General features: G+C 24.9%; 1 protein-coding gene across 6 annotated transcripts in view; it reads right to left on the minus strand.

Moving 5' to 3' along the window:
* LOC113548339 (multiple PDZ domain protein-like) overlaps window positions 1-15356 on the minus strand; it is a 62414-nt gene that overhangs the window by 6104 nt on the left and 40954 nt on the right. For 4 of the 6 annotated variants that reach the window (XM_026949169.1, XM_026949168.1, XM_026949173.1 and 1 more), the window contains 8 exons: window positions 4007-4101; window positions 3786-3855; window positions 3649-3705; window positions 3159-3212; window positions 1139-1240; window positions 835-906; window positions 604-730; window positions 204-358 (listed from right to left, as the gene is read on the minus strand). In XM_026949169.1, the coding sequence (XP_026804970.1) occupies window positions 204-358; window positions 604-730; window positions 835-906; window positions 1139-1240; window positions 3159-3212; window positions 3649-3705; window positions 3786-3855; window positions 4007-4101 (732 nt within the window). The remainder of the gene's footprint in view (window positions 1-203; window positions 359-603; window positions 731-834; window positions 907-1138; window positions 1241-3158; window positions 3213-3648; window positions 3706-3785; window positions 3856-4006; window positions 4102-15356) is intronic. The other 2 variants (XM_026949170.1, XM_026949171.1) reach the window with 2 other exon arrangements.

Consider the following 15356-nt stretch of genomic DNA (forward strand, 5'->3'; position numbering starts at 1 on the left):
TATAATACACTACAGAGCATAATATAACAGATTGTAGTGACATATAACAATACGCGACTTAAATATTTGTTTCACAAATAGCTCTAAAATGTTTTTACATTATATTGTCAGATAGCTTATAAGTATTTATTGCATATAATAATACTAGTAATAATAATTATTATTACTTTTATTGTTTTATATAAGTTAATGATTATTATTACCAGTAATGTATCAGATCCGCCAACTATGCTGAGACCCAAGCCGACTTTGTCCTTGTTGATTTCAATCGTCGATTCGAAACCTGGTTTTATTGGTGCGGTTGCAGGATCTGGTGGCGGTTCGACTGAATGGTCCAAACAAACGGGTGATTGAGATTCTAAGATTTTAAATTGTTTTATTAATAATTATCGTATACACGCGTAAAACTATGACATTATTGTTAGTGTATTTTTAAAACGTTACTCACAGAAAAAAAAATAAAAACAACGATCCATGCGAACGTATGCAAGAATGTAATCATGCAGCAAAAATTAAATAATTTATATATAGCTTAATATAACAAAAATAAAACAAATAATAAAACATAAAATATTTTTAAAGATCGAATAGCGTCCAACTTACTTGGCTTTTCTGGTTGTTTAGGTTTATCGGTGTTCTTCTGATCTGTAGCCGTCACGACCTCGTCTTTACGTGGGTTACATACTACTAACGTTACGACACCTTCAGTCTTTTTCAGCAATGATGATGCCTGTAAAATAGTGTTTATTCGATGTAAAATTGAGTTCCGAATTTTTTTTTTTTTTGTTTATCATCGATATATTATAGTACTTATTAGTTATTATTACTACTCACCGCGTCGTACGTACTCCCCAGAAGTGTATCTTTATTCACAGCCAAAATCAAATCGCCTACCGTCAGACCCGCCTGTAAAGGAAGTATAGACATGTTTGTAGTAAAAATGATTGTAAAATAAATTGTATTAAACTATTATGTCGGTGATAGATAAACCCATTTTTTTTATGGCAAATATTTGCACAGCTGAAATGACGTGGGACTATATCGTTCTCTTATTATTATTATTATTATTTATTATGTTGCAGGAAAACGCGAAAAATATAACACCACATTTTCTCGAAAACCATATCATGAAATTCACCTGTTCAGCTGGGCTTCCTTCTTGTATATCAGATATGAAAATGCCTGTGCCGAGTTCCGCGTGTTTCCCCTCTAAAATCATTATGCCAAGACCATGAGGACTCTGGAATCAAAATACAAAACGTTATTGCTATTATTTAGGTAAACATTTTTTATTTTTTTTTTATTATGACATACATACTACATACGGTATATTATATAAGTGTATCAAAACTCTATATTATATGTTAAAACTTAAAACACTCGCAGCAATGGTCAGATGTCACACATATATGTATTACATTGTACATGTTTAATAGTATAAAACGCATGCAAAACAAAAATATAACGGTCAATTTTTACACCTTATATATTGTATTCTACAAAGATATTTAGCAGTACACTGCGCAGGAGGGCAAACGCGATGAGTACAGTATTGCAATTATAATGGATATCGTCGAATAACTGACATGTCTTAGAGGTTACTACATTTCTACTTATTTCTACTAATTTTATGCGTACATGAATGTCTTATATCGTTTCCGACGTTCCCCTTTAATTAAATGAAGGTAATATCAAACGCGTATGACGATGCGCCGGGATAAAAGTATAGAAAAATTGCGAATGCATTTAATTAATATCAATGGGGTAGTGCTCAAGGGTGTTAATAATCTAATAGTTTAATTTTAGTGCCCACGGCTGACTAGTTCAAAACGAATAGGATTAAATACGTATGTTTTTTTTTAATATTTCAAAACTATTGAAATCTATAACACTATAATTAATAATTTTATTTTTTTAAATAAAATGTGTGCTTAATAATCAAGAAATAAATGAAAGAATGATTTTATATCTTTATTTATATCTTCATTAAATGTTTATAAAGAATAAATTATTGATTAATACGAAAGTAGAAATTTGATGTTTTTCTTACAGCGAAAAAAAAATATTTTTGTTTACATTTTTAAAATTTACCGAATAAAATAAGTACTTTTATGTCTTTACATTATTTTTAATTTGCTTTTGAATGTTGCCATTTTTAAGTCATTTTTAACATTTTGTGAATTATCTGCTGGTTCTACGGTCTTAAGAAATTTATTATTATTATGAGTGCATGCAATATATTAATTCATATAAAATAAAAACTGTATATAATTGTATAACCATTAATCAAGCATTTATATATTTAAAATATATCAATAAAATAATTATAATACATTTTAATTTATAATATTTTTTTAAACCCGATAATTCTTTAAAAAAAATGGGAATCTGAATGAATGAATACATTTAAGCTCGACCAAGGTATATCTAGTGATTAAAAGGTCAATAATCGACTACTGTCGATTTGCAATAAAATTGTGGATATTAGCCGATTTAATCTGTAAAAATTAGGAAAACAGGCTAAAAACACATATTATTTTTAAAAAAATGTATTAATCACTCCGTTCAGAATCTAAAATACAAAAATAGCGTAATTTGTATAACTAAATAAATTCATAGAAAAAACAAATGGCTTTCTATTAAAAATAATATTTTTTTAATTAATAGCTAATAGCCTACTAATTAGAATTTTCATTAGGTTTTTAATGATGAAATGAAAAACACTAAATATTATTTTGGGAATGTAATGATAAAAATTATTCCCTCGTTGTGGTGTTAGAAAATGTTAAATGAGTATAAAAAAATAGAAACAATATGGACTCAAAAAAAACAGCGCACATAAAATTTTTGCAGGGTATCTAAAAAACAACTTGTAGTTACAGAATTTTAACCCCATCACTAGTTGTACGTATTTCACAAAATTATGAAACTAAATTTTGCATAATTATATAAACATCACACTTAATCCTCATTTTTCACTATTTTCGAAGCGGTTGCCCTCCTACGATTGATATAGGTTACATTTTTTTAACACAAAGTTTATTATATCATATCATATAATATATATATTTATAAAATAATAATAAACATAACAAATTATACGCAGAAATAAAAAAAAAAACCATCATTCAACGATCCAGTGTGCTGTGTTCTTTTACCTGTTGTGTGGGTGAATTTGTGATTTGGCCTTCGTATGTAAAACTGATACAGGGCTATAGGAAACATATCAAATCAACTGTACTACACAACATTATATATAAGTGATTAATCCTGTGATAAATGTTTGAGCGTGTTTATTATATACGAGTACATCATTTATATAATATAAATATGTATATATATATAATATATATATATATACATATATATATATATAATATAAATATATATCTAGTGTTTTGGAAATGGGAGAAATTAAATGTTGTGTCGGTGTGAACAAAACTCGGAGATTATTTTTTATCAATTTCAAACATCGTGTAATGTATTAAAATTATATCGATCTAAGATATACAGGAATACGAGCCAAATGCTCATTATTATTTTATACAGGAGTGTAATTTTATATTTTACAAAGTTATAAAATGTATATAGATTATAGGTATATTTATATATTATGTTTACAGGAAACATCAAAACAGAGATATTTACCTTCTTCATAGTAACGACCCGTAGGCCTTTGTAGTTGGCATACTTCTCCTCTGGTGTCTGCCAAAAAACACATTATTTTTAATTGTTATTGAATAAAAACTATGAAAATACTATAAAACTAGTTTATAGTTACTAACCTCGTCATCTAGTGTAATAGGAAACTGAGTGATCGGTCGCACAGCTAATTCGTCCAGGGCCGTAGGTTTCCTATAAGACACATTTAGTAATTAGGTTAAAATATTACAAAAATGTTCAACTTAAATCATTAAGTGGTCTAGACGTAATATTAGACGATGTTAAAAAAATATCTATATAAATGAACATTACATTAATAAATAATATTAAAACCGAAGAATACCTTAGCACAATTATTTTGTATATCGGTCCTGGTATACCTTTGATAATGGCTGAGGCATTTAGGTGACATCTTCCGTGTAAAACTACCCCATTAACCTAAAAAAAAAAATGAAAAATGCTATTTTCAACGTTCTAAAGTTTTACATCCATTAGATTAATTAGGACATTTTGATCGATTTGTTACTCAGAAACTTAAATAAATTATGTAGCAGTAAGCTACATATATTTATTTTTTGCATGTAGTATGGTCAGAGGGGACGCCAATCACAAGTCGAATAACATTAATGAAACTATACGATACACAGATATTTTTTGTCTTCGTATTATGTATAGAGTAAAATATAATAATATAAATAACGTATAATTTTAAATTAATTGTAAAAAAATGGGTTTTCATAATATTTGTGTATAAACTAATAAATAATATTACATATGCTATTACGAAATTAAAACATTTTTCACCCAGCTGGTAATTTAATGTAATAGACATTTAATATCCACAATAGGAAGGGCAATTGATCCACTACTCACCAGTATACATAGTTATTAGTTTAGATAAATATATAGGCATTAGTTTGGGTGTTGTAAATGACTGCCAATAACAATGCATACAATGAACCTTAAAATAGAAGAATTTATAGTTTTATAAATAATTCTAAAACTTATTGTGCCAATTTTATTAATGTTTTAAAAAAATATGTAACTTACGTCAAACATTCGTTGAATAGAAAAATTAATGTAGCAAAGGCTTCAGTACTAGTATCATTACAGAGTGCAAATGAATTTAAGAATATAATAGTAATACGCATTTTGAAATATTCACATAATGCCAATAGTTGTTAAGTAGAAATTGAGCGGGCTTTGTTTAATATGAAAGACAATATTACAATAATTTCAAAGTACCTTAAAAAGTATTTGTTTTTTTACTCATAATTTTTAGTATCGATTGTCTATTGTACGGACGTCAATTGTCTTGCCAAATGTATGGCCAATTGTCGAGTTTCAAATTTCCATTTTCCATGTATTATACTATTTATACTATATAATAACACTACAGTACTACGAACCATTATTATAATATAATGATCATTTCTTATTGATTCATATTTGCTCACATTTTAAAAATTATCTTCAAAAACTTACACGTTTTGTATATCAATCATAGATAGGTAATAATCAGGGCTCGGGAATTAAAGCATTTACTTATTTTAATGGATTGACTTAAAATGTAGCAGAGTGCTATGAAAGTGTATGTCACGTTAAAATACGTTAAATTATGAAATTTAAAAGTGATTTTTTTTGCTTTTTTCAACGATTTTTTTAAAAAAAGCATATTTTCAGTTTTTGTGATTATTTTTGCTTTTTTGACTAGTTTTTCTACTTTTTATGATTTTTTTCAGAAAATCTCTCGAAAAATCTATAAACAATAAAGCAAAATGTCTCAAAAGTGAAATTTATTTTTTATTATAAAGATTTATATATTTTTTTGATTTTTTAGTTAGACATTTTTCTTAATCATTTTATTTCAATATTTTTTGTTATCTTTAATTATATTATTTTTAGCACAGTTAAATATTATATCTAGTACCTACTTTATCATTAAAAATAAAGTTTTTTTTTTTATTAAATATTTTTGCTTAAATTTAAGTTTTTTAAATGCTTATTTGAGTGCTTTTAATGATATTTTTAAGCGCTTATTTTATTGATTTTAAGTCCCGAGCCCTGGTAATAATATATTGCCAAACCAATATATTATTTACATTTAATATCGTACTGTGGTCCAGTGGCATAATTAAGGGGTGGAGGGATTTGGGTGTCGTATCCTCACGTAACTTTTATTTTTTAAATACAAGTTAACTACATTTTTTACTGATTTAACAATAATTATATTATTGAATATTTTGTAATTATTTGTTTCTATACCATATACGTACATACATTTGTTGCACTGAAAGGAGATGTTTATGATAAATATATTTTTTGGGGAAGGGGAATGGGTAGATAAAATGTAAAAACATTTCATTCTTCCTAAAAATGTTACCAAATTATGCCACTGCTGTGGTTTCGAACCTGAATGATGTAAACAATTTTAAATAATTTACAAATTGACCAACTACAAAGATACAGAAAGAAATCTATGGAAACAGAATTTATTAATAACGTGATCTCTTGAAAAAAAACGGAGGATGGTGTTCTTAAATCCGTGGTCAACCAGGGTTCTTATGCTGTGGTTTGTTACCTATACTGTTTATTACATATTTTTAAATATTTTTATTTTTCATAAAAAGAGCAATGGATATAAATTAATGTAATACAATCAATTTTTACACTATTAACTATCAATTTAAAACGCTAATAAAAATATGACTTTATTCTATAAAAACTATTGGAGTTTTCTCACTGCTCAAAAAAAGAAAAAATAATATTGACGATAAAAACTGCTCATTTGCTCAAAATCTAAAATGAAAACAATAACCAATGTTTGACCAAACTATTAGAGTAAGTTCATTATGAAGTAACATAGGTAAATCGTAATTAGTCACCAGGCCAAATATATAAATTAATAATTATAATAATAATCAATAACAATAAAACATATACGGTTTAGGAGAATAGTATATAGCAGGTATTATATTATAAATAATTAACACAACATAATAATTGTTTCCAATAAGTTTAATCAAGTAATAAAGGATCGAAAACTTTATCTGTGTATTCAATACATTTTATTAATCAACTAAAATATATTAATACATAAACACCAACCATTTTTAGAAAAGGACACAGACGAACTTAAAAGGTATGATATTCAAGGTCTAATTTTTTTTTAGATGATTAATTTTATGTTTATATATTATAAATATATTTAATAGGTATATGTAGGTAAGTACCTATAATTATAGATACACAAAAAAATCATTATAATTTATTAATTTATAACTTATTCCCAAAGCGTAATTAAATTGCAGTAAATGTAATAAGTAGTAACGTCTTGACGGTTTTATTAATAACTTGAATTAAAAAAGTCAAAAGTACATATTACTTTTACATTGTATTTTACATAAAATAAAAAATGATGAACAAATAATTTATGTATAAGCTATCTAATTTGTTCAAAATAATTTAAAGGTAACAAGGGACTTTGTACTAAATAATATAAAATAGTTAATACAGTAGTCCCATTAATCATAATCAACGTCTACAGTATATCTTGGTTTTTTGAATTAATTGTGAATATAATAGTATATATACATTACATCAATATGTTTTAAGGCAAAACTAATTTTGTGCATTATCAAACATAAGCGTTTTAATTATTTTACTTTGAATTTTTCAATATTTTTTCGGTTTACAGATAATATAGATTATTGAACAATGATAATTAATCCTATACAACTGTGGATTATATTATTTATTAAGTAACAGTCATATACAATTTCTGATTTTAATATTAACGAATTGTGAATTGTTATCTATAAATTGACCGTTTTTAAAAATGTAAAATTATGTTTATTATTATTTTAATAATATGATTACTGATTAGCAACTGAACTAGTTAAAATGTATTGTAATAATCGAAGCAATAATTTGAAGTAATACAATAGATATAATTTATATAATTTATTTAAAATGTTTATAATTTATATTTATAGAATATATATGTAGTGTGTAACATATAAAGAATACAGAACATTTATTACTCCAGCTTATTTTCAAATTAATTTGATATATACTAATACAATATTGTAAATTATAATAATATATATTTTAAAAAAATTAATCGAATCTTTTATTATTTGAAATTGTTACGACTAAACTATTTGTAAATATAAGCCAATCATATTTTTAATTTCGTATTGTGAAGTAGAATATTTTATGAACATTTGGATGTATTTAAATATTTTAAATTGAATATTTATATATATAAATCATTCATTAATATTGTCTTATATTTAAAAGCTGTCAAAATACAGATAAGATGAATAAAGTGGCAAAGAATACTCTGTGAAATGTGTAACTCTACTACGAAATAGGTTTAATATACTCTAAAAAATACAGTGTTATAATCGAACATCAGAGCAATATTTTTTCTTCAAAAAAATAAAAATTCTCTTCTTTTGTGTTCAAGATAATCATCCTGTATATTTATTAAATAATACTCGTAATAAAATTGAATAAACGTTGTTATGTGTTAAAACCTTTTTTAAGAAACAATGTTTTTAATTTCAAATTAAAATTAAATAGATAGGTACTTAAATTTGTATTTATTCCAGAAATTATATTTATTATTAAATTACTGCTGCAGTTTGTGCCAATGCATAAATTTACTAAAAGAAATTATGTTCTCTTATTATTTATATTTTATATAAGTATCAATAATATTACGCAATCTGTTTTACTGCTAATAACTTCTAGTATATTTTTAATGTTAGTACAATAAAATTGTATGAAAATATACGTGGTTTTACGAAGAAATGCATTGTTTAACGTATATTTAATATATTGTTTTTACAAATTTAAAAATTACTAAAGTATGTAAAATTTAAAAAATCTCATATAATATTGTGAATACAAAAAAATAATGTAATTATATGATATTCATAATTTGAAATATAACCAAGTATAATAATATGATAGTAATAATAAGTAATAATAATATATATTGTAATGGATATAAGACGTTCTACAAAAAAATATTTAATCATTAATAAAGTTCCATATTATGTAAAATACTTAACTACTTACAGTATCAAATACGTACTTAAATCGGTTTTATTGAAAATTCGTTTTTATAAAAGAAGCATAATATTATATAGGTAAGTAGAATAGTGAAAAATCATATTATACCTTTGACCTTTTGGCCTACGGGAAAACTAATATAGGTCAACTGTTTCTGTCCGACTCCAAATCCACTCCCACTTCCATTCGTACATAACATAACTTGCAAAACCGCTATACGCATCACGACTGCGTGTGTCAGCTTTTTTTCGGACCTTTTTTTTTGTGACTACAAAAAAAGCTATTTTCATTAACAAATGTTCGTAAATTATACTTTTCAGTATCACTGTGAACAAACTTTAGCAGGCGGACTCTTCTCTTTTTATAATTTGTATTTTTTACGAGCGTGGTAATAATATATATTATTATTTATTACATCATATAGGGTATATAGTAAATTATATATATATACAGCTATTAAAATATTTTTTATATGTATCACTTGTACTCTAGATCCATTTAAAACAAATGACATAAGATACTATACTATAAACATATAAAGTTGGTTATGCAGTTTAAACAAATAAAAATCCATTTCTACCCCCACCCGACGGTTCCGGATCGTGGAAGATTCTAAGCCAATATAACGTGATGCATTTTAAATTAAACCCATTTCCCATTTATATACTCTGTCCTGCTTGCATGCACCTGTATCCCTCGTCACTAGATGAATATCAAAGCCTTGGGGGAGTTGTGTGTCCATGAATAAGTTATGAGCAGTACTAAAGGGTAGCTATGGTGAACGTGGCAATATTAATATACACGTACGATATAACTTTTTCGTGTATACAAACACACGTAGTATATGTAGCTATAAACAGGGTGACATTCTAAATAATTGCATGTGACAGTAGATTTCACTATGAAATATTTAAATTAGCGAAAATGACCTACGTAAAAAAAATTTTAAATCAAATTATCTAACTAAATTTGATATTGAATATTTTTTTTTATTAATTAAAAAGAGAAGATTTGAGAGGAAACTTTTAAAAATCAAACGAAGAATAATATTATTAAAATATGATTCGTATAAGATTTATTTTTTAATGAATTTTGATGGGTCATTTAAATTAATACTTATGAGTCAATAATTTATTTTGATAATTTTGTTACATTTATTTCTTCACACAAACTAGGTACTTTTTATTTCTCGTTTAAATCATATACAAATTATATTTATTTTGGTTGATTTAAAAATATAATAAATATAATTAAGTATATAATTTATTGTTCAATTAAATAAATTAACTGGTTGTCTAGTTATAATGGCACAACCCTCTGGTTCTGATGTTCTGTAAGATTAAATGTGTATTATTTAATGTGCCTATGTAAATATATTACTATAATATTCAGCTAATGAATTAAAGTATTGCAAATGTTATAAACAATTAGTTTATTAATAAATATAAAAATATGTGTGTTAAGTAAGCTACGATTTCAAGCACCTATATGTAAACTAAATATACAATCTGTATACACCTTAGATAATATATTAGATAATTTCAAAACTTTAGTTTGATAAATATTATTTTATATTATTCCAACACATACTTAAAATAAATTGATCATAAAAATTATTTATTATTTTTGAATTTCAATTGGACCAGTAATTAACACTTAAATAATTTTGTTTAGCTTAGGATTATTTAAATTGTATGCACATTTACATATATATATATAAATTTTATACTTTATATAGTTGCTCAGGTTTGTTTTATGATAATGATTTACTTTAAAATTTAATTTACCATACATAACTTGATTTTGATATAGTTTATGATAGATTTTATAAATATTATTTATTTACTTCAAACAAATCAATATTAAAAGAAATCAAATCATTAAGTATATTAATATTATTATTTATAACAAACATTACCATTATATTATACATCTTAAATATTTCTTTTTTAATTATGTAGATTATTTTTATATCTTAATACTTTTTATCACCGCTCAGATTTTTTTTCCAAATTGTTTAAATAATAATGATTACACTTCATATTAGCAAATAAGAATCTTTTCAAATAAAAATTTTACTTTCCACAATTAAGTTATTATCTTTACATTTATTAAAATAATAATTAAAGTTTTAAAATTGCTATAAAATCTAATCCTCTATATGTTATACATCACTCAGAATATATAATCATACATTTTTACTCATGCAATGGATATATATTATATTTAAAATATGAATAATCTTTAATTATAGCTCTTTGATGTTGTAATTTAATTAATTCATATTATAATTTAAAAGTTACACCTGTTTCCATACTATATTTAATATTGAGCTTACTTCCAACAGTTGATATTATTATTATGTAATTTCTCCTGATAACTTATTATAATAATCTATCATTTAAATTAGTGTGCATTTAATACTTACATTCATAACTTTTATTTTTATATTATTAAAAAGTAGTAATTAGTAATTATACTATTTAAAATACTAAGCTATTTAATTTTTTTATACTTTACACTTTATTTTATGTGTACTGCAATGCGAGACTAACAGTTTTAACATATTTTTGATTGCATTAATTGTATTTATAGGCTTAGCTAAATTACCTGATGCTTTTTTCTATATCAATACGATAATGTGATTTTTACCAATGTATTATACAATTAAATTATGATTTCAAATACGCTTTTTATTACCGTAATAAATTTATAATTAGAAAGTGCACAGATTATTAAGGATGTACAATAATGCATCGTCGTATTACAGAAGCACAGAGTATATAATTATTATTAATCATTCGCATTTACAAATTAAAAACAAAATTCAAATGTCAATAGTTTTTTTTATTATTGATGCATAAATATAAATTACCCATCAAATTTCATTCAAATTAAACTATGTATAAGATTCATATTTCAAAAATATTGGTTCCTATTTGAATCTTAATAGTTATCACAAAATATCTCTTTTTTACTTAATAAAAAAATTAATTAATACTGAATATTTTTCACATAAGTTATTTGTTGTTAATTTAAACATGGCATGCTGTCACATAGAATTTGGAACACTCTGTACATTTATTATTAGCACATGCAGTTAGGCATTATTATTGTTGTTTAATAAATTTATTGTAGTTCAGATTTTGGTTAGAAGAAGTAATATATATTTTATCTATATATAAATATATAATATGTATGTGTGTTATAGTATAGTAAAGATAATAGTTGTAGTCAATAATTTGCATTTTACTTATTGTGTGCATCGATTGTATGTATTACATACATAATACACATACGCTATATATCGTCTATATATAATAATAATTATCATTATTTTTCCGCACCAAATACAAGTTGAGGAATCGATGAAAAATTATAATTATATGTACAAAATAAAAATAAGGCGTGTTCTTTTATGTATAAGCTTAAAGCACAACGCTCTCGTGGCAGGATAGTTTGAATTTCAACACGTCAGTTGAAAATCCGCCTAAACCCATAATCCTACGGAATTGCATAACCAAAATAAAATACGATACGTATTACATTGCTACAAAAGAAATCTTAAAGGTTACGATTTTTTAATTAAAAAAATACTTCATTTAATATAGTTAACCAAATAAATAATATATACTATCTATACATTAAATAATATAGTTCTATTATGATAATGTTCTAGTAATGATAAATAATTTTTGAATTTATACCTATTTTGTTTCAAAATTATGCTCACACAGCTTAAGAGTTTATTTTTATAAAATCTAGTTTTAAAAATATAAAATATATAAACTAAATCTAATTAACACTTACTAGGATAGGTAAAACTTATAAAATAAAAGGTTTCTGGTTGGTTTCCCGACAAATATATAAGTTTTAAAAAAAAATAAAGATAACATAAAAAAGTTAGAATTATATTAATTTTAAATTTTTTGATACGTAAATGTTTAAAAGAATAAATTAAATTAAATTTTTTTTTATAGGAAAATGTCTAAAAGAATAATAAAAGAGTATACGAAATAACAAATGCTCGTTCTGAAAAGGATCAGGGGCGTATGTATGTATATATAATATTTATAATATAATAATTTATATTAACAGCCAGTCCTATATAGCAGTCACACAGACATGAATAACAACACTGCAGGTGCAAATAATATGATGGCGTTCTAACTAGATTTTTATTTTTGACAAAATTATAACTCAAATGGTCAAATAAATATAATGCGAATCATGGAAGAAAGAATCAGATGGTGCAATATACATATATATTATACATACACATACAAGTACGTGCATATAATATATATTATGTACACTATATTATATATGTATATTGTATAATTTACATGACAAATCCCATTTGGATCATACATAGGTATAGTATATACACGATAAAAATCTGATTTTTGGAATTCTTTAATATACTCAAAGTTCATATTTTTAAATTCTTGATATTTTTTTTGTATTATAAGAGGGGAGGGGTTTACTGTGAGCTGTGAAAATACATTTTGTCATACATTCTAAATCATGTGAAACCATTTTGAGGAATAATATCCGATTTGATAACTCAGAAACTACTCCCAGTGTTTAAAATTTAATTAGGTACATATACATTTTCAAAAAAATATTTCACTAAGGAGTTTACTATAAATAGGGGAATTTCTCATTTGAATACAAAAATTTATATCACCATAGAACACTGTTAAAATTATAATATAGTCTTTGAGCATATTTAAAGATTTAAAAATCAGAATTTCAATTAATTAATTATTTAAAGAAAAAATATGGTGAGTATTAAATATGTTTTGTGAATCATTCTGTATACACTTCAGATTCGAATAGTAAACTATCTGTGCACATAGGTACCGAATATTATAATATCTGTGCCCATGTAGTCGGCGGCGCAACCTCGGTGCAGTAACTGTAGTTAAATTTAAGATGATAAAACAACGGTCGCCGTTTTAAGACTATCTCGATTTTGACGCTCTAACGTCGATGACGACTACGACTTTTTGTCATTGGGTTATCAGTTATGGTATCACGCCGATTTATCCGCGGAGTATATAGTATATTATACTCGTATAATAATAATAATAATAATAATGTAGAATAAACATCGACCGCCGCGGGTTACCTTTGCGGTAATTTTATGTTTAGTTCGTTTATACACCCCAGTTGTATACGCACACACACAGTTCTATACAAACACAACCCCCCGCCGTGTTGTATGTGTAATGAATAACAGGTATGATTAATGCTTGCGGGTATATCACGACAACGGGGCTGTATAAACGTGGAGTATAAATGAGGTGACAAAGGTCCAATCGCTGTGCGCGTATTATTATATTATATATATTATTATATACACAGACGATGCGAAGACGAGATTATTTCATATTATAACAGATTGTATCAGATTTCAATTTGGCCTTAGAATTTTTGAGTTACCCTGCAGATAGTGATATGTGATAGACACATACAGAATATAGTCCGCACGTACGATGGAAAGATATAATAATATGGATATACGAATGCACAGGATATTCTATATCATCTAATATACGAGTCCAAATACATACAAATATACGTTACAATACGAAGCTATTGTTATTGAAAAATTGATTTCTTGTATATTTATCGTGGATTTATTTATTATACACCGTGTAAAAAATAAATGCGAAATTGGGTTTTTTCTGGTACAGCAGTACTACATCCAATGACGATAATTTTATATTAATAACGGCTATTAAGATCGAGTATAATGTACCTATTATACTCAATGTACCCAAAATCAATATGGTATGAATGGTATGATTAGTATGTTATTATTATTTTATTTTTATTATCCCTTGTTGTAGTGTATTATATTAAACTAAATAATACTTCTTAGTATACAATATAATGAAGCATAATATTAAGTACAACAGGTTAAAGTCGTACAGTTTTTAATACTGTTTATATAAATAAATAAAACACGTATGAAATGTATTTAAGTCTATTCTAAAACACACTTTTATAGAATATTATTATGATTGTATGTTTGGAAATGTATAAGTACACTCTTTTATTGAGCGATACTATAATACTATTAAACCATAGATAATTTTCATAAATGTGCTTTATATAAATTGATTTTTTCAACGACTATAAACGTTTACAAGCTTTTATTACGGAACCTATGAGCCCTGGGGAAAACTTTATTGGCCATCTAGTGCTTTTTATATGTTTCCACTTTTCCATAGATATAAATAACAAAGACATTATTTAAAAATCTCAATGAGCCAAGGAATGCCCTACTCTTGTATTCCCCTGTGAAAACCTGTCATGCATGTTATAGACATTTGACATTTTAACAATTTATATTAAATAGGTTTAGCTATTCAATTATTATGTTGTCTCAATTATGCAAAGGAATAATTTACCTGTAAGTTTAATCAGATAACAATATAACATACATTTTTGAGTTTTTAAAATAAGTTAAACTGTTATAATATTTTATAACCAGAAAAATTATGTAATTTATTATAGACTTTATCATCAGGTATTTTTTATCATCAAATATAAATATAAATAAGTATTTGAAAGTTAAAATGGAAACAGCTAGAGTTTGA

This window comes from Rhopalosiphum maidis, chromosome 4 (genome assembly GCF_003676215.2).
Source record: "Rhopalosiphum maidis isolate BTI-1 chromosome 4, ASM367621v3, whole genome shotgun sequence".
NCBI classification, from domain to species: domain Eukaryota; kingdom Metazoa; phylum Arthropoda; class Insecta; order Hemiptera; family Aphididae; genus Rhopalosiphum; species Rhopalosiphum maidis.